Raw genomic sequence first — 25,579 nt, 5'->3', positions numbered from 1 at the left:
TATTATATGCATTTTGTTTATAGTTTTTTTTCGAGAGGACCATACTTCCACGTTTAACAATAGTTTAGAACAACTATTCTAATATCAGTGACATTAGAAAGGAATAAGATAGTCTTGAGTATTTTCAACCTCGGTTTTTCATTGTCACATTACGTTTCTCATTTCTATACGCCATCAGGCTCATATTTTGTCTTCTGTTGTTCCAAGAAGCAGGAGGAGGAGGAGGAGGAGGAGGGCATTATTCAAGAATTGTATTCCAGATCGTGCATTAGAAGAAGAAGCAGAAGAAGAAGAAGGGCATTATTCAAGAATTGTATTCTAGATCGTGCAAATTGTATTCCAGATCGTGCATTAGAAGAAGTAGAAGAAGAATCGTGCAACATTTTTACAGAGATATACCTGGCTTCACAGCTAAGCTAAGAAGAAACAACCGTCCTTTTCTCACTGCTATTGCTTTCTAAAATGACCATACACTTGTTACAAAATCGTCTACATCTACATTCACCGCTTTTGAGGAATAAAACGCAGAGAAACTCCTTGAAATCAGTCTCAGCGAGGTGTGATGGTTGGAATGACACCGCTGACAAGATCACTTCCTGACATAGATGAGGACACGAGCGAGCTGCTCGCCATAAAGGATGAAGATTGTGTAGTGGACAAGCCAGAAAATGTGGAAGTTGATTCTGAAACAACAGTGTCGGATTCTGGCATCATCTTAAGTATGTCTTCTAGCTCCCTCACGACAGCCAACATCGACGGCCTCCTCTCTGTTTTTTCATCACAACAACTAAGCGCCAAAGCAGCAAACCTTTCCAGACATTCAGATGGATAGGACCCCATTCTGCTGTCTATAACGGAGAACATCGTCCCAGAATGATTTGCTGTCATCACCTGAAAAGGGTACGTTTGTATTATTCCTCGGGAAAACAGTACTACAAAAAGTAACAGTAGATGCAGACATCTTATAGAATTTTTTGTCATATTTAAGTTCCACGAGTTCCAAATGTGACATTACAGCAGACCAAAGTGCCAAAGCAGTAAATTGAGTCAATTTTTATGTGTGTCAAATGAAAAAGCTCAACTGTAAAATTTTTCAGAGCCATAAATGCGAATAAGAGAAAATAGCAAATTTACGTTATAGATAACAAAGGTTCTAGTGTACCTCGCGCACAATGTTTTTGCCATGTGATATCGGATGCATACCCGTCAATAGCTCCAGAAATACAACTCCCAGGCTATAGACATCACTTTTATCTGTCAACTTACGGGTCAAGAAATATTCTGGATCCAGGTAACCCTGCACATGTGGTTCCAAACTAAATAAACTATTGCAAGAGATGCAAAATGTCAAGGAAATTGACAAGAGAAAAGACTAACTGAGAAAACAGATAAGCGACGTGAAAATCTATGGCCCAAACAGGTCCATAACATGGTTCTACAGCTATGTTCTTGGCTGGGAAAAAAATACTGATAACAGTGTTGTTAAAGGTAAAATATTGTCAAAAATATTAACATTTGAGTGGTAATTTCCATTAATACGTTATTAAAACAATTATACAGATTCATTGATATACAGAATATTAAATAACCAACTTTCCAAAAAGCTCAAGTGATTGGAAACAATGCATTCTGCACAACAAAACTTCCAAGGGGGAGCATATGTTTGTGCAAATACATATGACTTTTGATTCCATGCTGTGCTATGCGACATAGTAAACTTCATCTTTAAACACTTCCTACCCGGTTGGTCCCCAACCCAAAACTTAAAGATACCATCTGACATTCTGAAGGAAGATCCATTCCACCGTTAGACCATTATCCTGTAATATTGTGATAGGACTAAGCCTCTACTAAAGCAAGTGTTTGTTAGAAAGGGAAAGAGGGAATAGGTGGTATAAGAAACAAGCAATAAGTGTAATTGTTAGTTAGTAATAGTTGTTAGGCAGTTATTGAGATTGTAGTGTGAACATGAGAATAGGCGATTAAGGAAAAGTGAGGGAATAAAAGGAGGAGGAAGGGAAGAGTGAGGGCAGGAATGATCTGAGTCTTACTGGGAAAGTCTTAGCTCATAAGCTGAGCAGGGGAGGTCTAGCAGTACCTCGAAGCACTGCATATGTAATTCATTTTCTTCAATTCAATAAAAGATCATCTCTTTCTTCTCAATTCTTCTTATTTCTTGAGTAATTGTCCTAGATTCTATCATATTGAAAATCAATCACATTCATAAGACCAGTCATTTGTGTGTAACCTAAAAAAAAAAAAAAAAAGTTGAAATTAAGATAAAAGCATGTGTGGAAGATGATGTTTGAATATTCTTCAATGAAATTTTGAAATCTTAGCAAAATCAGACATACTGGTGTTCCCTTCACAACTGTAGATACATATTCAGGCACAGTTCCTTCAGCATCCAGGAGCGGTGCTAGTCGTGACAGTCCAAAATCAGCCACTTTAGCGGTGAGGTGGGAATCCAGAAGTATGTTGGTGGCTTTGATATCTCGGTGGAATATAGGAGGCTCTGCTTCAGTATGGAGATAAAGAATACCTTTAGCTGAACCCAGTGCAATACTCAACCTCATACTGAAATTCAAGGTTCTCTCGGCCTTAGCTGTGACACCATGGTTACAACATGATTAGAAAGACGCAACTGAAGAACAGAAAGGGATTTAATTTGACACAGGACAGAAGATTCTCAGGTCTCTCACACTCCACATTCCCTTCACTTAGTTTTCCTCTTAGTTGAAAGAGTAATAAGAATAAATTAGACATAACACACAGATTAACCATATTTGATAATACCAAATGAGAAAAAAAGAACTGATGGCAGAGGTCCACCGTAAGAACCAAAGCATAAAACACAAAGAATCCAAGCAACAAAAACTGCTGTTACAGTATTTAAGCAAGCTTATATATAATTGAGTTTGAAACACTCATTTCAAACCAAAATGCAACGATGCATAGACTACATTATTAACATGAACATTTTGCATATCAAGTAATCAAAGTAAGGGCAACAATTCGCTAGCATACAATCAAGGCAAAGACTAAAAGCAGAAGAATATAGGAACCCTAAACGCCAGAGATTCTCATACCAGAAAGCCAGTCCCTCAATGTCCCATTAGGCATGAACTCGTAAACTAGCATCTGCACAAGCACGGAAAAACAGAAGTTGATGAATGATATTTATTAATAATTTACTTTTTGTTTGTCAAGCAACATAAAACAGGGAACATAATTATCCATGTAATGACTTCTCGTTGGTAAATATCATCTACATAATTGCTGCAATATGCTCATGTCTTGAATGTACTTTACACTTATTTGGAAACAAAGCCAGGACAATATCTATCACCAGTCCTCATAGTAATGAAGTTTCCTACTGTGTAGTTGCCAATCAAAGAGAGATTGTCTCCAGAATTTCATGCAGCTTCAAAGCTTGAGCGGTAACCAAAATGAAATCATCATAGAAAAGAGTAAGAGCCCCAACCTATGACTTTTGACTTTTAAGATTGAACTAGACAGCCTTGCGCAAAGCTCAAGGGTGAAAGTAAAAGAGTAAAACATGCTCAACTCTCGAAGTGAAAGCAGTAATAAGCAGAAACAGACAAACAAACAAAAAAAAAAATTTCCAAGCAAGTAATAATAACAAGTTAACAACAACAGTAATGACACTAATATTGTCCCTACTATTATTAGAATAATAATGTCAATATTAATACCTCAAGATGGCAAAAGAAAGGGAAAAAGATACCTGCTCCTCTTCCTCATCACAATACCCAATCAATGAGACGAGGTTTCGGTGATGTACCCTTGATAACAGTTCTATCTCTGTCAAGAATTCTTTCTGTCCCTGCAGTGATCCTTCTTCTGCACGCTTTATAGCCACAATTGTGTCATCACCTAAGATGCCTTTATAAACCTTCCCATAACCTCCTCGGCCAACTTGAGTTGAGCTATCAAAGTTCCCAGTAGCTGTTGCCATTTCTTTGAAACTAAATGCTTTCACACCATCAATCTTTATAGAAATTGTCGAGGCTGCAAAAGAGGGAAAAACGGAGTTCACATCACTTTCCATATTAACATATAGATCTGAGTGCATCGTTATGCTTTCATACTTCAATTATACACACTTACTACAAAGAACTTACATTGGCGTCTCCTTGATGGTGCTTGCTGGTATTTATGTCTAGAGATCAAAAGAAGTACTATTGCAGAGATGGTAAAAACACAAGCAATGGCTCCTAGTACTATGGCTGCCAAAATTCCTTTACTAATGCCTGATCCTTCAGCATTAGTAATTATGACTGCAGAGAAAGAAATTACTATCAATAAGATGGCCTACCTCATAAAACAATTTTCCACCAAACATGTAATGTAATAGTAAGCATACTATAATTTTCCAAATAAATGATAACCATAATTCTTATACTGATATTTTATTCTACCTAACTCGATCACAAAGCCACATGTAACATCAGCTCATATCAAGTGATTCAGTAATCAAAATAATCAATGCATCCACATGCTACTTACATAGAAGGAAAGACACCATAATCTACCTAATTTGGTCAAACAAAGGAGAATTCACCAGGACTTCAAAAGGTTTGTCTTGAATACATACCATCTGAATATGGCCCCAGGAGAGTGAAGTTAAGAAGCTCATATGGCCCAAAAAAGTCGGTGCGAGGAAATTCCCATGATATAAATATGCGTCTTATTCGCTGAACCTCGCTTGTGTTAAATGTATTTGAGTGGGAAGAATTGAACATAGGAAAAAGCTTCAAGTACATCCGGAGACGAGGCCCACTTTCCCAGAAGAAGGAATCAATTGATAATTGTGAAACATCCAACTTGAGAGACCTGGTTAGGTATACCTTAAACTCATTATAATATGGACGGAAATAAGAAAAACTTGGGCTCTTTAGTCTATATCCAATTCTTATTGGTGCTGCGCAATAGCATCGTACAGAGGAAGTTGGTACATATTCATAGAAGTTATCGAATGGACATGACTGAATAGGACAGCTTGTTTCAGTTGGATCTTTTGATTTCTCAGGGATCTCGTTCTTCTCAGCTGAAGATGTACAAAACTGGCCTATGTTTTGTTGACTTGCGTTCTTGCAGATGGGATTGTTTTCAAGCCTGAGGAAAAACTGTTAGAGTCATAAGAACTTGAGAGCATAAAATCAAAGCTAAGGCATATGTGCACCTATTATTATTTGGTGCTACTTGCATACTTTCCAATCTGTTGCTAGCTCTCCTATGTGGCAGGTAAACATGAATTTATGTGCCGAAAGGCCCGAAACTAATACAAGGAAAACCAAAATCTACTTTTTCTGTAATTTAATTATCAGCAATGTACTTGCTTTTAACGTGAAAAGACAATTGTAGTTTGCAACTTCTGCCTTCAGGAAAAAGGGGTAGGTTCTGGTTATAGGCACCTGCACCAAATTACACGGCAAAAGAGTCCACTGTCTTTTTTTTTTTTCAATGACTGAACGTTGATTATAATTTTTTTTAGTTTACCAATCCATCCTAAAAGCTTAAGCTATTACGTGGTGGGCTAACAATAGTTGTATACGTTAACACTCCCCCTCACGTGTGGGCTGAACAATGGGCAATCGTGTATGTAAATTAATTGGAAAGCCCAACACGTGAATATTTAAGCCCGAGATATATTAAAGATCAAACACATTATGACAATTTAAATGAGAATAAAGAGTGTAATTACGGGAGTTTGAACTCAGGACCTCCCGCTCTGATACCATGTTAGTTTACCAATCCATCCTAAAAGCTTAAGCTATTAAGAGGTGGGTCAATAATAGTTTTATACTTTAACAATTTTAAATAGTTCTATCCCAATCAGATCTTAGCAAGCGAGTCCCAGTCGCTACAGAACAAGATATTATTTAGGTGGCGTAACTTGGTTATGAATTATGATTAGAGATTAGCATTGGAGTTTCTTTTCTCTATTTTGTTCACTTTTGCCAGTGATCAACGAAGACTCAACATTTAGAGAAATGAAACTATAAAAATGTAAACCTTGTTTTGACATAATTACTTAGATCATTATTTATTTCATAGCTAGTTATTGCGGGAACATAAAAAGAATAGGCAAAAAAGATGCAGTAACTAAAACCACCTGTCTGTATGTCAAGTAGAGAAAAGGTCAGAAACTTCTATGGAAAAGAATTCATTCTTTAAAAACTAATATACAACAACTGTTCTGTTTTATAAGGTCATCTCAAATAGTTAAAAAGAATTAAAGAGAATCCACTCACCAATGAAGCATATGCATTTTTCTTTTAAGAAAATCCTATGGTAGGCCGCCTATGGTTTAGGATTTCAGGCATGAATGTTCGTATAGTAAGAAATTTCCTAGTATCTTCACATATTTTGCTAACATGTATTTCAAAATTGCAGTCTGCAGAAGCATAATGTGGAGTAACAGATATATTGAAGAATGCGGTTTTCATGTTTGTCAAAATTCTTACAGGCTTGCATAAACCAATGCATAGAAAGCATACCTCAGACTGACATTGGCACCAGGATCTAGATCTCCTGAACTGTCTGACAATGAGTTGTTCCGAAGATCGCTGAAAAAATCAAATTAACAGTCAGTTGAGTGCATTGAGACTATAAAATATTTGGTTCACCCACTGTGGTAAGACTGTAATAGCTAGTTGTCGGGTGCCAATATGTATAGTGAAGACTCCAGTACCATGAGAACAACAACACCGACAACAACAGTAACAAACAACGATAAATAATGAAGCAACAACAAAAACAATAAGAACAACGAGGATAAAAGAAGATTCTATAGTTTTTGCATTGGAGGGAACATGTTTCACCATGTGTCAACAAGGACAGTAACAATTATTTAAAATGTGTTTCCAGTGTTCATTCAGCAATAGAAATAGCAGGCAAATATTTGTCTAATAGCGCCTTAAGTCCATAGTGACTCATACCTAAGATGCAAATATAACTATTCACCGTTCAGAAAAAGAGACAAAGAATTGCTAAATATCATATACACACTTACAGTTTCTGGAGATGAGGAAGATCTAAGAAAGTGCTGGGAATAGAACCATTGAGATTGTTATATGACAGATCTCTGCAACAAATAAGAATTAATTTCTTTATGGAGTAGTTCACATAAAATATGTAACAAAATTATATGGAAAATCCAAAACCAATTTCATGATCATACTCATTTTAAACTTAACTTACGGATAAGCTTTATAAGAACATGTGCAGTGAAAAACTGATTAGTTTGAAAAAATGTCATGTACATACATAGTTGTCATGCTATCAGAAAGCTCTTGTGATGGTATAGGTCCAATAAGATGATTCCGGCTCAAATCTCTGTAGCATGAATACAGTAAAACATTAGACAAGATCATAATAGAAAAGAGAAGAAGAATTTTTCTAATAATAGACACCACCATGAAAGGCACAAACACAATCTTCATTGTCGAACCAAAAACTTACAAATAACTAAGGTTGGCTATCTTGCTAAGATCAGGAACAAATCCTTGCAAACGGCAATTTCTAAGACTTCTGCCAAGCCAAAATGGGGGGAAAAAAAGAGGAATTAGTAAAAGCATTGGCATTCGTCAAAGTATCTGTACTTGTGCAGTATTGCTGCTTGCTTCATCTTAAGACATGCCCCTGTATATTTCTGATCTTATATTCTGATTCTCTGAATAATAGTTTCTTAAGTACGAATGAAATGCATAGATTTCAATTTCATTAAAATAATATTGAGAATGCTAAGGATTAATATGCATATATACCCTTCACAAGATGAGTAGTATTTTTTTTTTTTTTTCAAATAATACTTACAATTTTGCTAAACTGTAAAAGTTTCCATATGTAGCTGGAATGTCAGACTCACTGAAGTTGTTGTTATCAAGTTGACTGCAAAAGGAAGACAATACACATTGAAAACATCAGTACTTTGTTGTTTCCCTTCTCAATCACGATAAACACCCTGATACAGAACCAATATTCTCAAAAAGATAGTAAATAAAATCATGGTAAGGTAATGGCATTAAAAAGAAACTGTTCCCCGATAGCATTTGTCATAGGAAATTCTGGTAGTGTTCTGGGAAAATCTTCCCAATCCAGACAGGGGGCTTAAGTAGGAAAGCAGGGTCTCGGCAGGGTTTTTCTGAGAGATCTAACAAAAAGTGGGGAAGTTTTGATAATCAAATTTGTTGTTAGTCTGATTGTATTGTATTTTAGTGAATTGAAGATCTTGTTATCTTTTGAAGGCATTTCATCTTATAGCTTGAAAATGCCAATAACTGAAGGTACTGCCCTTACTGTGGATTTTTTCTTCTAAATTAGTATGCCATATAAACATTCACTAAAAATGTCTCGGGCAATTAGTTTTATAAGTAATATAAAGCCAAAACATCAAGGAAGAAACACATTTGAGAAACAAAAGTCATTTGCAAAACAAAGATCATATGATAGCAAAATTTATGTAATCACAAATAGCAATCTAATAGTGTTGAATGAAGGAACATACAATATGCGCAGCTCTGTTAAGTTGGAGAGTTCTGGCGGAAGATGCCCAGACAAGTTGTTATTATCCAAAAGCCTGTGAAAAGTTGTTTTATCAACCACGGACTCTCAACAATGAGTCGGCCAGTTTTCATTTCAAAAAATCTTATAAATAAATAAATTAAGTGACAAGTAAACTCACAAGTGAAGAAGAATGGGTAACTTGGAAAGCTCCGAAGGAATTTGACCACTGAAAGAATTGTTGTTCATGTGACTGCAAAGTTACAGGACCAAAGGTAAGACGCACAAAAGAAATGCACACTCCTTGCCAAGTTGAAGTAGCGTTTGGATCAAAGATGACTTACAGGTGCTTAACGCTGACCAAGTTAGTAAATGATTTTGGTATTGGACCTGACATTTGGTTCTGGTCAACCTGAAGCCGGTTTAATTTTGAAAGATATCCGAGCTCATCAGGTAGAGAACCTGAAAGTTTGTTTCCATTCAAGAGCCTGCAAATGAAATGTACAACATACAATCAAAATGGTTGGAGCAGAATCTATTTATTCTTGAATTTTGTCGTATTGAGACTAGTATAAAGATTCCACAACGTGTCTTTCCCAGAATTAACATCATGATTGATAATTTCATTGATTCATGGCCTGATCAGCTCCTCTTTACGTCAAGTTTCAAACTAGTACTTCTCTTTTTTTTTTTTTTTTGGCTGAAGAACTACTACCTCAGATATATACATTATATGCTACAAAGCTTTTAAATGGTATCATCCAATTCACCTATGGCGGTATGGGAAATAAGATGACATACATTAATACGGGACTTCTCTGATATTGAACCTCTATAGTATACATTTCAAGAAGTATCAATCAGATTAAAGGAAGTATACACATCCGATGGAATCTGATGAAAGTATGATGGTTTAGACTTTAGAAATATTATTGAACCCCTTTCTCCTATCCTTGGTACCTCCTAAATGCTAATATACTGCATTTTTCACGCCGTACTTGAGAACCCCCTTATTAAGAAGGGATTCGTTAGAACAACTTTCATATCAGGCACAAATAAAGACGGGTTACCTAAGCTATTCCTTCTAATGCAAGAACGTAGAGAACACAGCGGAAAATGGCATGACAAAGTTTCAAAACAAAACAAGATGTCAACTTACAAGAGTGTCAAGGATGAAAGCTTTCCAATCTCCTTGGGTATAGTGCCCGTTAGTCCATTCCACATGAAATCTCTTTCAAAATCAAAAATCAAATAAAACAACGAAAGGAAATGACATTAGCGTCCCTGAGAAGTGTATCAGAAAATTTTTTGAAAACAAAATGTAAACACAGAGCAGATTACAAGTGATACAACTCACATTATCCAAAGATGATACAGTTGACCAAGCTCAGGTGCTAAATTTCCTGAGAGATTCACATCCAACAGCTGGCTGCATATAAAACTTTTATTGTAAAAACGGACGGCCTAACTGACAAACTGGATCACAGATAGACAAAGGACTACATAGAAATTACGATCTTTGGTGCGGGTCGCGCATTATATTTAATGAAGGGAAAAGGAACAAGTAGTCTCAATTATGCAGGACATTCTGGGAATAACAGCCTGAAGGTATATCATTTTTTTTTTTTACAAAATTGGAAAAGACTAATGGACACAATTAACAAAAGAAAAAAGTGTAAAGAGTGGTATTGGAGAATAACGACATACAGCTCTGTAACATGTAAGTATCCATCATTTCCAGTTTTGTTCGAACATACAACTTTAGTCCAGTTAGATGTACAAGGATCCCCCTTGTGCCAGTTTCTGAGATAATTGTTGGGATCAATTAACCTGCTCTTCACAGCCCGCAAGGCTTTCACTGCATATAGAAACCAATAGTCAAACATTTCAAAGTCTAGTTAGACCCTTCTTCAAGAAATACAGTACTACGCTCATTTTTATAGCAATAAAAATCGAACCTCTTACAATCACTATTAAGACTAGCCAGAATACTGACACTAAACAGTATCCAGAACAGAAAGTTTGCAAAAATGAAATAATCAATAAATAGCATTTGAAGTTTCCAATTAAGTCGGTGATCATCAGATTTTAAGGAAAATTAAAAGTTGACCTTCCGAAGGATCTGTAACTTGTGCTGTCACAAGAAGCAAAAGGCAGCAATATGACGCCGCGATAACACATCCCAAAACTCTCAACCTTCTCATCTTGAAACCCTATAAGAGGACCAAAAAAAAATTTGATAAAACAATCTCAGATTATCAACCATTTAGTATAACCACAAATCACAGAACTTGGAGAATTGTACTACTGGTACCAAGTGTATTCAAATTAATTACTTATTAAGACAAAATGCAAAAAGATGATTTTCACGCTCAATTTTCCAGGAAACCAAACAGAAGACAATCCACCATCCAATTCACCTTAGCTTAAACAACTTTCGGAAGAAATCAAAGGAAAAGACAAGACAGAGACAACAAAAGAAGCATGACTCTCTTGAGATAAGAAGCCCATTGCTGGAGAATTGTACCCTGCAAAAGAGAGAACCGATTACAGTTCCAAATTATCAAGCATTTCTTACCATCACAGTACGGGAAAGAGAAAATTACACTTAAACATCAAAACTATTATTCAGCAAAGAAAAAAAAAAATGCCAGAGAGTTGAAAAATCTTCCCCCCTATATTTCCAGCAAAACCAAACAGAACTAACGCAATGTAACAAAGAATTCAAAGGAAACGGCATAAAAGGGACTCCAAAAGAATCATTGTTCGAAAATTGTATTCTACAAGAGAGAAAACCAGCTAAGTTCCAATCACATGAAACAGAACCATTACACTAAAACGCCAAAATTGAAAAATTTTCCTCGCTATATTTCCAGGAAACCAAACAGAACAGTACTTGCGGAATTTGAGAAAGAATTCAACAAAAAGGACAAGAGAATTGTACCAAACATATTATAGCATAATCACCATCACATGAAATAAACTTACACTAAAACGCTAAAAGTCGAAAAATTTTCCCCACTATATTTTCCAGGAAACCAAACAGAACAGTGGCTGGGGAATTTGAGAAAGAATTCAACGGAAATGACAAAAGAACTGTGCCAAGCATATTATAGCATAATCACAATCACATGAACTACACTAGAAACACCAAAAGTCGAAAAATTTTCCACCTATATTTTCCAGGAAACCAAACGGAACTGTACCTGCGGAATTTGAGAAAGAATTCAACGGAAAGGACAAGAGAGAGACTAAAAATGGAAAGTCATTGAATGATCATACTTGAGATAATAAGTGCAGTAGCTAGCGGTGGAGAGATTGGGGAAGAGAGAGAGAGAGAGAGAGGGGGGGGCAGAGCTCGAAACCCAAAGAAAAAGAGGAGGAAATCTAAAGGATAAAGTCAATGGGCTGTTGGTGGCCATTAACATATGAAACTGAAGAATCAACCATCATTGTCGTCGTCACGATTATCCTAATCCAGAATCGTCGTTTTCTCTCATACTCGCAAGTCGCAAGTCGCAATAAATTACTAACTTCTTTTCCCGCCGACAACATTTTCTTTTAAAAAATATTTCTAACAAAAATGACTTTTTGGAGGAAAAAGAAAAACCGAGAGAAACACTACCCGTCCGGTTTACTAATTCGAGTTGATATGTGATGTTATGTGAGAGTTTTTTATTGTAACAAAAAAGTTAAATGTGACTGTTTCTGAGAGCTTTTTACTGTAACAAAATTCGAATTCTAAACTTGAATCAGCGAAAAAAACAGAGATTCTAACTTGCAAGCCAAGGATAACAATAACTGTTGAGTTGTTAAGCTACACTCAAACTCTAATAATGATTTTGTTGTAATGTTTTTTTATCTTATAAAGAGTTTAAATTTTAAATTTTTTCTAGGGAAATAGTAGAAAATAGACCAATATGAAAAGCTTAAGAAAGTATATATGTCAATTTTTAGTTATAGAAATTAATAGGTCATAACTTGTTAAGTTATGGTTTATAACCAGATAAGTTATGGATAAATTTGTCAAGTTATGGTTCATAGCCAGCCAAGTTATGGACAAAAACCATGAATAACTTGTCAAGTTATGGTTCATAACCAGACAAGTTATAGACGAAAACAATAATTTAGCTTATTTATTAACTTGTGTAAACTATTGGCCTATTAATTTTAATTCATCTCAAATCTTGGCCTATTTCTCTATTTCTCTATTTTTTCTATCACAAAGTTTTCTCTAATAAACTTAAATTTAAGTATACTTTTTAAAAGGGTCTTAAAATATTATCAATAAAACAGATAACTGAAATGGTGACATTGTAAGGAAGGTTTTTTTTTAACAGACAACCCCTCAACTTTAAGTATTTAACAAATTGGCCCTTTAAGTTTTAATCTTAGCAAATTCACCTAAATTTTGAAATTCGTTGTAATGTTTGTTTCAAATTAAAAACAAAGTTCAAAATTTAGACTTTTCTTCCCCGCTAGCGTTTAATGAAGTTAATTCTAATCTATTTGCATTAGTTCTTATTACATAACATGATTGGAAAAATATTTTAAAATTATTGAACCCCCAATTTTTCTCTCAAAATGGTAGATCCCTAATTTCAAATAAAATCTACTCACGTCACGATGTTCATAAGAGGATCAATTTGATGCAAAAAATACCAAAATTAGCCTCATTAAATGTTCAAGTGAAAGAAACCATCCGAATTTTTAATTTTTTTTTTCAATTTGATCAACACTGCTACAAAATTCAAAATTTAAGAGGTAAATTGATGAGATTATAAGTTAAGAGACCAATTTATCAAACTCATAAAATTAAAAAGTGTATGTATAAAAAAAAGGGTAGAGGGGGTATTTTTTCTTTTTTTTAGAAATACAATGATGTCACTCAAAATTCAATACATTCACATTAATGCCATCTCTATTGATTTAGAAAAAATATTTTGATTGAAAAATATTCTATGGAGAAGAAAAAACAATCAGGTAGAATATTATCCCAATAGGATATTTTGTAGTGAAATAAGTGGTATAAATATTACGTCACTAAGTGACATAAATATAAATATGACATTTTTAAGTGGCACTTCTAAATTTAATTTTTTTTAAACTATGAATCGACCAAATTTGAGTTCTATATTTTATGATGGAGTTGGGCATACTTACAGTTACAGTTAGAGAAATACAAGATCATTTTTTTCAATATATATATATATATATATATATTTTTTTTTTTTTGCTCGCTTATTTCTCCTTTTACCACATGTCATCTCAATTCTCTATAAAAATAATACCTAATTATAGACCATTTTTTTTATCTTTTATTACAAGTTTGCCACTCATTAATATAACAAAATTACAATAATTTATTCCTCACTTAATCTTTTATATTTTAAAGAAATTATCTAGTATGCATGGTGTATCGGTAAATCAGATTTTTTTAACCATTAAATTTACGTATTTTTTAATTTTTATATTATTTTATATAGATTTAACGGATAAAAAACTCACCTACCGATATATTAACGTACCGGAAGAAGTCCCTATATTTTATATGTATGTTGTTTTCTATTAATCAAATTATTTTGCAATATTTTCTTTAAAGTTCCATACTTTATAAGTTTATATATATCGTTTGTAACAGTAATTATACATTATGGTTTTAACAGTGTATATGTATTTTGTAATGTTATATACATAACGTCTCATATATAAATATATACATGCACACGCGCGAATAATGTTGCAGTTGTTTTTCTTATGACTTGTGCGGTTTTTAAGGGTAAATGTTATATAAATATTATCGTTATATATGGATGTAATCTTTCTTTTTCTAACTTTTTAAAACCTTTTTCCTAGCTTTGACAATATAACTAAAAATAATAATAATCTTGTAAGCAGATATTAATTATAGGTCCATTTAGTTCGCTGATTTGAGTTTTTAATTTGAGTTAAGACATAACTTTATGTGAGAATTTTTTACTGTAGTAAAAAAGTTAGATATGACTATTTTTTAGAGTATTTTACTGTAATAAAACTCAAATTTTAAACTCAGGTCGTTGAAATGAACGGAACCTATAATAACAAACCTTGATTCTCATTTTACTAATAAAGAATAAAGTGGTAAAAGTGTAATTAAAGGTAAAACAAAGGTTTGTAGTTATGTTTTATTTTTATTGGAAAGTGAGATGCCATGGGGTAAGAGGAAAATATATGGGGCGTTTGGTATGAGGTAATTTTTTAGTGTGAATGAGAATCTTCTCACATTACTATATTTGATATAAGAGTTATGATTTTCAGATTCTTAAAAATATTAATCCCATAGGATTCATTTTACCTTAAAATAGAATAATTTGAATAACACTTAATATAATATTATTTATTTTCCTAGGAATATAATTACCATACAAAACTCACGACTTAAAAAAAAGATAAATTTAATCAAAATTCATTCACTGTTCAAAGTCCCACCAAGGCTCAAGACACTGTCGCATATCCACCACCATCGCAACCCCACCTCGCCGGCCTCTAGCCGCCGTCGAATCATATTTATGGGAATCTCACCATAATACACAAACTCACAGCCTACCCACACCACCATCACCATAGATCTTGACTTGTCCAACACCACCACCAAACTTGCAGACCCATCTCCAATACTCATCTGTTGGCCGCCAGCCATCGCCTCCCCACCCCATGGCTCCCGGTCGTCGAGAAAAACCATGTCGTAGGCCCCCTTTTGTCTCAGCCCCCTTACCTCCTTCAATCGCATCCTCTCCGTGCCAGCCCAAATATGATTTTTTCGGCCAATTGGTCGTTAAGGAACTCACCAATTAGGCGGTTCCAGCCAAGGCAAAGAACGCGCAACGCCAGTAAGTAGGCGCATATGTCGGGTGGGAAGTAGCCGGATAGAGACCAACCAAAGAGGTCGAGCTTGACGACAAGGCCTCGATCATCACAGGTCACCCCCTAGTGAGGTTGCAAATAGGCTTGTTGATCACGTCCTACTCGGATATGGCGTTGCCAGAGAAGGAGATTTCTTCATGAGGGCGAAGTTAGACAACAGAAATGATCAAGAGAGTGGAATATTTGATGCCATCGTCGTAAGATATAACTTAGAGAGAGAGAGGCCACTTTTTTCCTTCTTTTTTTTTTTATTTGTTTCCTAATTGTAATTCATTTAAAAATATATATGTTTCGTAAATACACAACATTCTCATGCACAACCAAACACAGTAACGTATTATTTTTAAGAATTTAAAATAAGATTTATATATAGAACCAAACACAATAATGTATTATTCTTGAGAATCATAGTACCATCCATCACTTTCTCAAAAATATAATTCTTACTGTAAAGTGAAAAAAGAGTGACCAAACAAATGACTTTAGCATTTCTCACTTACAATTTGATCATGCTTGCAATCTTCGTAAGCATGTTTTTTAATCATTGTAGGTAATTCCCTTAATTTATTAAATTTTTTAATTTAATAAATTCTAATTTAATCTGTCAATTTAGAATATATTCAAGTATGATCTATAGCTTATTAGAATTCTATGTTTTACTAACCCAATCTATTCCTAAAACTCGACGGGTTTAGGGTCGATTCAGTCCAATCTGAAATTTTATAATGTATTTAAAAAAAAATTAAAAACGACGATTGGCATCTAAGTCAGAGATTAAAACTAGGGAGAAAGAAGGAAATATGCTAAGACTTGAGATAAATTAAAATTAATATGCTAATAGTTTACATAAGTTAATAAATAGGATAAATTACTGTTTTCATCCGTAACGTGTCTGGTTATGAATCATAACTTAACAAGTTATTGTCCATAATTGTCCATAACTTATCTGGCTATGAACCATAACTTGACAAGTTTATTCATAACTTATCTGATTATGAACCATAACTTAATAAGTTTTAACCTATTAATTTTTATAATTAAAAATTGATCTATATACTTTTTTAAACTTTTCATATTGGTCTATTTTATACTATTTTTCTTAAAATTAACCCAAACTGAGCTCAGGTTAAAAAAGGTGGGCCTCAAACCGAGTCTAATCTTACAGCTCTAGTTGTCAAATTGATAAGCATGAAATTCTTCCAAAATGGTGGTCCACTGGCTGACGAAACTACACAGTGGGATTTTTCTCTTTCCTTTTCTTTTCTCTTTTTTTTTTTTTTGAAAAAGACACTGGGATTTTTCTTTTTTTGCTTTTTTGTTTTTTGAATGGTCATTGTGGGATATTATGGTATTATATTTATTTAAAAGGAAAAAAAAAGGGAACGAAAAGACAAGGAAGAAACAACGTGGTCAACTCCAAGTGATATGGAGTATTGGAAATTTGATTTTTGTTTTTTTTCCGCTGAAATGACATTTGATAATTTTTTATATCCCTAAGGAAGCCAAATACTGGAGTTCATTAAATTCAGTGAAACCATCCAACTACATCAGAATTAAAAAAAAAAAATTTGATGAACTTTGCCTAAAGTGCATAAATCTGAATTAATGAATATAATTATTTGATTAAAAATAATGACTCAATGTTTGTGAGTCAAACATCAAAGGGATATTATTTAAAGAACAACACCATTACTTATGCCACAAGGCTGCATTTACTCTAGAAGAAAAAAAACAAAAAACAAAAAAATAGCCTTAACGTTTAAATCTTTCTTAAGAAAAGAACAAAGGTTAAATTTCCCAACAAAGACAAAAAATATTGCACTTAATTCATATCTCAATCTCTATCAGATTTTTTTTTTCTTTGTTTGTATCAGAAGGATGAAGCACTCAATATTAAGACTAACCTTTTTTTTACTCTGCAAGCCCTATATAATTTTAAAAGAATTAAAATTTTTTTTACACACCTCTATCATTTTAACATTACACTTAACTATATATTTTTATACAATAACTAAATTTTGTCCACTTCAATTTTCTTTTCATACCCACCATTTTAAATAGTATTATTTCTCTATCCCTTCATTTTTTTTTTTGTTGTTGTAGTTTTGGATGTGAAGCATTTTCTCAAAACAAAAATAAATAGAAGATCAAACGCGAAAAAAATCAATTCAACTTTATAAAAAAATGAAATAAAAAACAAAATAAAATATTAGTCTTTACAAAAAAAAAAAAAAAAAACAGTGAGAAATATAAACATGAAATGAAAAAAAAAGACAAAAAAAAAAAAATTGTCATACAACTAATAGCAAAGAAATTTTAGCATTATATCAATGCAACTTTTTGAAATAGTCATTGAAAGGTAAAAATTAGAGGTTTGTTTTTTTATAAATTTCAAAACAGTAATAATTTATAATTTAGGATATAACATGTGGGGTGTATGGAGAGAGATAAAAACTATATAATTGTTTGTTTGAATTAAATTTAATTACACAATTAAATATATTATAATTGTCTTTTTTTATATTGTATGTGAGGGTCTTTTTATCATAAGAAAATTAAGATAAAATAGGGTGTGTACCACCCTATAGTTGATCATTCTTAAATTATTATAGAATTCTCTTGCACGTTTTAAAATTACTGAAAGTTTGAACGTAATTGACATATAGTTCAAAAGTAAATATAACCGAACAAGAGATGCACGCTTCTATATGTCTTGTTAAACTTAAATACCATTAACCAAGAGAAAATAATAGTAATAATAATAATTCGGGTAGGGGAAGGGAGAGAAGGTGGGGCTTATACTAAAACTATGGGATAAAATGGATTAATTACACTATTAGATGTAGGGTAGACATAGAATTTCATTAAATTTCACATATAAATTAAAAAAAAATCATATTGAATTTCATTAAATTTCACATATAAATTAAAAAAAAAAAAATCATATTGAACTGTCGTTTGTATTCGATTGTATGTGGCTCCGCACATGCTATTTATTAATTAACACAGGTAAGTTAATTGAATGATGCATATTCACGGTGAGAATTGTAACATATGACCGTATAATATTTATAGCAACATTATTGAATTATCTAATTAAAGATATGGTAATTATAAGAACTATCGATGCCCGCTTTTATTATCGTTTCAAACTTTAGGTTACTAATTTCAAGACCAAATTGTTAAATGCCTAGAGTTTAGAGAGTAGCACTGGTAATAACTCTCAAACTCTTTTTATCCTAAACAATTTATACACGATTAACTAATTGAAGCACACCGATGAATTTAGTAATGATGAAAAAGAAAATGAGAAAAGCAGACTTTTCAATGTTGATTCATATTTCATAGAGTATTGTTGACTCCTCAGCATTGATATTGATAACCACCACAGAAAATGGTATATGTTCAATTACGTGCGTTGCGGTTTAATTGATTAAACAAAATCAACATCTCATCTAGAAATGTGTTATCATGAGAGAACAAGTCAAAAGCCGCCCTTGGAAGGCATTCATTAATAATTGGTCCGACAAGTGTTCATGAATGATTGCATTATTTAAGCTTTAGAATTTGCACAAAATAATATTTTCTCTGAAAAATTACGACAAACAATTGGTTCTAAAAACTGGTGTTAAATTACTAGCTTTCTTGAAAACTTTCTAAAAATACCCAAATTGCCAGTACTAGATGGAGGTGGTGGATGTTGTTTGTTAGAACGGTAGGACGAGGACAGACAGAGAAAAATGGTAGGGGATAGAGTGAAGGGCTATGGTAATAACAATAGTGAGAGGTAGGGGACGATTATGGCGGCGGTGGTCGGAGGTAAGCATGAGGTAGAGTTTTTGATTTGGGGCCTTGGGGTTAGGGTTAGGTTAATTTGAGGTTTCAATTTTTAGATTATAGTGTTAGGGTTCTGAGTTCAGTGGCTGACCAAGGACTGATTTGCAATTTAGGGCTTTTAGGGTTTTAATTTGAGGAGTCTTTCTTATTTATTACTAATACCAGCTTAATATTGCCACTTTTTTTTTACTTGATAAAGAAATGGCTTACTTAATATTTAACAAAAATATTTTTCTACAAATATTTACCTAATATCGCAACTTATTCATCAATTTCCGTGCTTAGTACCTAAAATTTTTACCATTTTTGAGTTAAATATTTACTAATTTTTATTCCTAGTAAATACATTATTTTGTTCATATTTACTTAAAAAATACATTATTTACTTAATATTTACTAAGTAAATAATTTTACGTAATATTTACTCTATAAATCCATTATTCACCAAACATTTTAATAATTTTATTTACTTAGTAAATAAATAATTAAAATTTTTTATACCTAGTAAATACATTATTACCCGATATCTACCAAATAAATAAATTTACCAAATATTTAGTTAATAAATAATATGTTTACTTAATATTTACCAATTTATTTACTTAGTAAATATATTATCTATCAATTTTTATACCAACGAAATACGTTATTTACCTAATATTTATCAATTCATTTACTTAGTAAATACATTATTTATTAATTTTTATACCTTGAGCTATTTTGCTTGGTTTGAGGTATCGATATGGTTAGGATAGACTTGGGAGTTGCTTTCTAAAATGACCATACACTTGTTACAAAATCGTCTACATCTACATTCACCGCTTTTGAGGAATAAAACGCAGAGAAACTCCTTGAAATCAGTCTCAGCGAGGTGTGATGGTTGGAATGACACCGCTGACAAGATCACTTCCTGACATAGATGAGGACACGAGCGAGCTGCTCGCCTTGGACCAGCATGAAGCAAGATGTGATTTCTTTTGTCGCAGCCTGTCTTGTTTGCCAACAACACAAGACTTCGACCTTGTCTTCGAGAGGATTGTTGCAGCTCTTCCACTTCCTACGCAAGTTTGGGTTGATATTACAATGAACTTTGTGGAGGGACTACCTAAATCGGCAGGATATGACTCCATTTTGGCGATTGTAGGTCGTTTGAGTAAGTATGCTTATTTGTTGGGTCTTCGCCACCCTTATTCAGCTAAGTTCGTGGCTGCCCTCTTTGTGAAGGAGGTGGTTCGTCTTCATGGCTTTCCTAGAACAATTGTTTCTGATCGTGATAAAGTTTTCCTCAGCCACTTTTGGAATAAGCTCTTTAAGTTGCAAGGGACATCCTCAAATCATAGTACGGCTTATCATCCTCAATCCGATGGCCAGACCGAAGTGGTGAACCAGTCCTTGGAAGCTTACTTACATTGTTTTGTCTCAAACAAACCTACATAATGGTTTCCTCATTTAGCTTGGGCCCAATATTGGTACAACACAAGTTTCCATGTCTCCGCAGGCATGACTCCTTTCAAGGCACTTTATGGTCGTGATCCTCCCAAATTACTCTGTTTTGAGTTGGGGTCTACCACGTCTACCGCTAACTCATCACTTGAACAGCAGCTGCAGTCTCGGGATGCTATTTTGGATGAATTACACACGCATTTGTCAAAGGCACAACATTCCATGAAATTGTAGGCTGACATCAAGCGGCGGGATGTGAATTTTGAGGTGGGAGATTTAGTGTTTCTGAAGCTACGGTCGTATTGCCATCGATCGTTGGCAAAGTTGGTCAACGAAAAGCTGTCTCCAAGGTTTTATGGCCCTTATAAGGTGCTCGCTCGTGTTGGTCTGGTGGCGTACCGTTTGCAATTGCCAGCTACCGCGAAAACTCATCCAGTTTTCCATGTATCCTAACTTAAGAAAGCCATTTGACTTTCTGTTCCCGCACAGGAGGTTCCCCCCATTTTATCCGCTGATATGGAGTTAAAAGTGGAACCGGACCAATTGTTGGCTACTCGCTACTCCCCGGTGACTGGACAGTTGGAAGTCTTACTACAGTGGCGGCATTTACCTGACTTTGAAGCCTCCTCGGAACTATTTGATGTCATCCAGCAGCAATTTCAGGATTTTCATCTTAAGGACAATGTGACTTTTTTGGGGGGCAGAGTACTTGATAGGACTAAGCCTCTAATAAAGCAAGTGTTTGTTAGAAAGGGAAAGAGGGAATAGGTGGTATAAGAAACAAGCAATAAGTGTAATTGTTAGTTAGTAATAGTTGTTAGGCAGTTATTGAGATTGTAGTGTGAACATGAGAATAGGCGATTAAGGAAAAGTGAGGGAATAAAAGGAGGAGGAAGGGAAGAGTGAGGGCAGGAATGATCTGAGTCTTACTGGGAAAGTCTTAGCTCATAAGGACTGCATCTGTAATTCATTTTCTTCAATTCAATAAAAGTTCATCTCTTTCTTCTCAATTCTTCTTATTTCTTGAGTAATTGTTCTAGATTCTATCAATTTGGTGCATAATTCTGGGCATCTATGGCTGGCAAGAAATCTGAGGAAAGGTTTGAATCAGTGGAAAAGGAAATTAAGGAGGTTAGGGCAACGATGGAGAAAGGAATCGGCGAAGTTAGGGTTGAGTTAACTCAGAATCTGACTGAGATTCATTGGTTAACGGAGGAGCAGATGAAGCTCTTTTCGGCGCCGGCACCAGCCCCGGAGAAGACAGGAGTCCGACGACGGTCGTGGATGAAGATCGCGAAGCGATCCCGACCGGAGTTGCGGAGTCGCATCTGGCGGAAGTTCTGGGGTTGCGCGCACGGAACGAAGAACGAGCGGTGGATCATAGGGTTCCGCAGAACCTTTGTCGCAAGTGAGGGAAGATGGGTGCGACAGCAGTAGGGAAGCTCCGGCGAGTACTCAGGGGGCTGAAATGTACGGTCTCCGGGGAGATTGGACGGGTGGGTTCGCAGAGGAAGGCTCTCGCAAACTAGACGAAGGAGCACGGCGTGGCTGTTATGGTGAAGGACGCCGAGGATTGGAAAGGGGGAGAATGCCACACGTTGGTGGTCGGTTCAGGGAACCTAGGGAGAACAGAGGAGTTTATGAGGAATTTTCGGCGAATGATGATTGGGCAGCGTTACGCCGGCGGCAAGTAAGATGCCCGATTTTTAGTGGCGATGATCCCGACGGCTGGGTTTTCCGAATGGAGCAATTTTTCTCCATTAATCGCTGCTCAGAAAGAGAGAAATTGATCACTTCCGGAATAGCCTTGGAGGGTGAAGCTTTGTCTTGGTTTCAATGGCAAAATGGCCGAAGGCCTTTTTACAATTGGGCAGAATTTAAGATGGCTTTGTTGCAGCGATTTCGTTCCTCGCAGGAAGAGAGTCTTTGTGAGAGATTCTTGGCTATTCGACAAGAAGGTTCGGTGGCTGATTACCGCAGAAAATTCGAGGTGTCAGTAGCACCACTTCGGGATGTTCTAGAGGAAATTTTGGAGGGGATCTTTGTTAATGGATTAAAGGCAGAGGTTCGGGCTAAACTACGGCTCTTAAAACCGGTTGGTTTAGGTGAGATCATGGAAATAGCACAACGGATTGAGGAGAAGAATGAGTCGCTTCGTCGCGAGGTGGTGGGATCGAAATTTTTGAGACCACAATTTCTTGGTGGGCCACGGACTGAATTTTCAGCACCTCCATCGCGGTTGGCGTTGGGAATAGAACGTCCACCACGAGTTCCTGCAACGTTGGAGAAAACGGCACCACAAAAGAGAGATTTTCCATTCCGAAAGTTGTCGGATTCCGAGCTACAAGAGAAAAAAGATAAGGGATTGTGTTTCCGGTGTGATCAGAAATTACATTAGGACGTCGATGTAAGAGGAAGCTTCGAATCATGCTTGTTAGTGATGACGATGCACCCGACTGGGAGGAAGAAGAAATTGTTCAACCATGGACTGGTTTGGAGGAGGGGCAGCCTGAGATCATTGAATTATTCTTGAATTTGGTGGTTGGGCTTTCGACACCAAAAACTATAAAGCTTTGCGGAATGATTGCTCAACATGAGGTAATTGTTTTAATCGATTCCGGAGCGACTCACAATTTCATTTCTTTGAGTATTGTTGAGAGATTGTCTATACCTATTGTTCCCACTGCCGGTTTTGGAGTCCAAGTAGGAACGGGAGAATCGGTTCGAGGAAAAGGGCTTTGTCGGGAGGTGGCGTTGTGTTTACCGAATTTGACAATTGTGAAAAATTTTATGCCTTTGGAATGAGGAGGTGTGGATGTAATTTTAGGCATGCAATGGTTGGAAACTATGGGGGGAATGCATGTGAATTGGAAGTCTCAAGTGATGAAATTTAAGGTGAGAGGAGAAGGGGTTACCTTGAAGGGCGATATGAGTCTCTCGAAAGCCATGGTTTCTCTTAAAGCTATGCTCCGAACTATTCAGTATGAGAGACATGGTATTTACTTGGAATTGCACACTTTAAGTGTGGAGGAGGATTCGGCACAGCCACTCCAAGAGCAGGTCCAAGTGTCCGGCCTTACAAATATCCACACTTTCAAAAGAATGAGATAGAAAAGTTGGTGCAGGAGATGTTAGCTGCTGGAATCATCCAACCCAGCACTATTTCGTTTTCTAGTCCCGTGCTTCTCGTTAAAAAAAAAAAGATGGCAGTTGGTGATTTTGTGTTGATTATCGCGCTCTAAACAAGGCTACAGTCCCTGACAAATTTCCCATACCGGTGATAAAAGAGCTCTCGGATGAATTGTGTGGTGCCACAATCTTTACTAAATTGGATTTGAAATCGAGTTACCACCAAATTACGAATTCTTTTCGTACTCATGTGGGTCATTACGAATTCTTGGTTATGCCTTTCGGGTTGACCAATGCTCCGGCCACCTTTCAGTCCTTCATGAATGAGGTATTAAAGCCTTTTTTAAGGAAATTCATGTTAGTCTTTCTTTAATGACATTCTGATTCACATCAAGACTTTTGATGATCATTTAGCACACTTGGATATGGTTTTGATTGCCTTGGAGGACAATCACTTGTATGTTAACCAAAAGAAGTGCACTTTCGCTCGGAGACAACTCGAGTATTTGGACCATATTGTTTCTCGGGATGGAGTTTCTGCCGACTCCAATAAGGTTCAAGTGATGTTGGATTGGCCAACCCCTTGATCTATTAAGGAGCTACGCGGTTTTCTTGGTCTTACTGGTTATTACCGGCATTTTGTCACTAGTTATGGCCATCTTGCTTGGCCATTAATGCAGCAATTAAAGGACAATTTTCATTAGACGGAGATGGCTGACACTGCTTTTCAGAAGTTGAAACAGGCTGCCGGATTTCTCTCGACCTTTCGTGGTTGAATCGGGTGCTTCGGCGTTTGGCATTGGTGCGGTTTTGATGCAACAACAGAGGCCCATAGCTTATTTCAGTCAAGTGTTGTCTTCTCGGGCTCGTGCTAAATCCATCTATGAGTGCGAATTGATGGCGGTGGTCCTCGCTATTCAAAAATGACGACACTATCTCCTTGGGTGGCATTTCATTGTTTGCACTGATCAGAAAAGTCTAAAGTTCTTGTTGGAACAATGATTGCTTAGTGAGGAAAATCAAAAAGGGTTGTGTAAATTGTTGGGGTATGATTTTGAGATTCAATACAAACCCGGTTTGGAGAATCGGGTTGCTGATTCTTTTTCAAGAACGCACTCGGGTTTGGAGTTGATGCAGTTGGCCACTACCGCTATCTTCAATGGGGCTAAGATTCGTCAACAAATCCTCCTTGACCCGAAGTTAGCTCCAATCCGGGCAGCCTTACTCGACAATCCCACAACCGTTAAGGGGTTTACCTTGTTCAATGACATGTTGCTTTACAAGAATCGCATGGTCATTCCACGCCAATCCCCCCTCATACCGGTATTGTTGAAGGAGTTTCATGGCAGCAAGGTGGGTGGCCATTCTGGCGTTCTTAAGACTATTAAAAGGTTGGCTTCTGAATTCTTTTGGACCAGCATGAAGCAGGATGTGGTTTCTTTTGTCGCAGCCTGTTATGTTTTCCAACAACACAAGACTTCCACCTTGTCTCCAGGAGGGTTTGCCGCAGCCTCTTCCACTTCCAACGTAGGTTTGGGATGATATTACAATGGATTTTGTAGAGGTACTACCTAAGTCGGCAGTGACTCCATTTTGGTGATTGTTGATCGTTTGAGTAAGTATGCTCATTTTTTGGGTCTTCGCCACCCTTATTCGGCTAAATCCGTGGCTGCTCTCTTTGTGAAGGAGGTGGTTCGCCTTCATGGATTTCCTAGGACTATTATTTCCGATCGTGATA

At 35.7% G+C, this 25,579-nt stretch overlaps 1 protein-coding gene across 2 annotated transcripts; it reads right to left on the bottom strand.

Annotated features, from left to right (window-relative positions):
• Positions 1 to 301: 301 nt before the first annotated feature.
• On the bottom strand, positions 302 to 11,802 carry LOC21392120 (probable LRR receptor-like serine/threonine-protein kinase At1g06840). 2 transcript variants are annotated; one of them, XM_024167092.1, is made up of 22 exons: positions 11,736 to 11,802; positions 10,950 to 11,057; positions 10,640 to 10,742; positions 10,237 to 10,387; positions 9,887 to 9,958; positions 9,689 to 9,760; positions 8,874 to 9,017; positions 8,711 to 8,782; positions 8,534 to 8,605; positions 7,843 to 7,917; positions 7,489 to 7,557; positions 7,294 to 7,362; positions 7,040 to 7,111; positions 6,525 to 6,593; positions 4,980 to 5,139; positions 4,619 to 4,871; positions 4,146 to 4,301; positions 3,749 to 4,032; positions 3,090 to 3,141; positions 2,355 to 2,605; positions 1,163 to 1,297; positions 302 to 891 (listed from the first exon to the last, which is right to left on the bottom strand). In XM_024167092.1, the coding sequence occupies exons 3-22, from the start codon at positions 10,731 to 10,733 to the stop codon at positions 550 to 552; spliced, it is 2,664 nt and encodes an 887-aa protein (XP_024022860.1). In that variant the 5' UTR covers positions 10,734 to 10,742; positions 10,950 to 11,057; positions 11,736 to 11,802; the 3' UTR covers positions 302 to 549. The 2 variants fall into 2 exon arrangements, with proteins under 2 accessions (XP_024022860.1, XP_024022859.1); XM_024167091.1 differs by having other exon boundaries at positions 4,619 to 5,139.
• Positions 11,803 to 25,579: the final 13,777 nt, after the last annotated feature.

The sequence above is a fragment of the Morus notabilis genome, unplaced genomic scaffold (assembly GCF_000414095.1).
Source record: "Morus notabilis unplaced genomic scaffold, ASM41409v2 Scaffold372, whole genome shotgun sequence".
Taxonomy (NCBI): domain Eukaryota; kingdom Viridiplantae; phylum Streptophyta; class Magnoliopsida; order Rosales; family Moraceae; genus Morus; species Morus notabilis.
Note: the sequence above shows the minus strand (reverse complement) of the source record. Positions and strands in the feature narration are given on the sequence as shown.

Excerpts from the sequence above, each read along its gene's own strand:
- LOC21392120 (XM_024167091.1), bottom strand. The coding sequence starts at position 10,733 with ATGAGAAGGTTGAGAGTTTTGGGATGTGTTATCGCGGCGTCATATTGC. Across the intron at positions 8,783-8,873 it reads TTGGTCAGCGTTAAGCACCT|TCACATGAACAACAATTCTT; the intron begins GTAAGTCATCTT and ends GTAACTTTGCAG. Across the intron at positions 7,363-7,488 it reads ATAGCCAACCTTAGTTATTT|AGATTTGAGCCGGAATCATC; the intron begins GTAAGTTTTTGG and ends TTCATGCTACAG.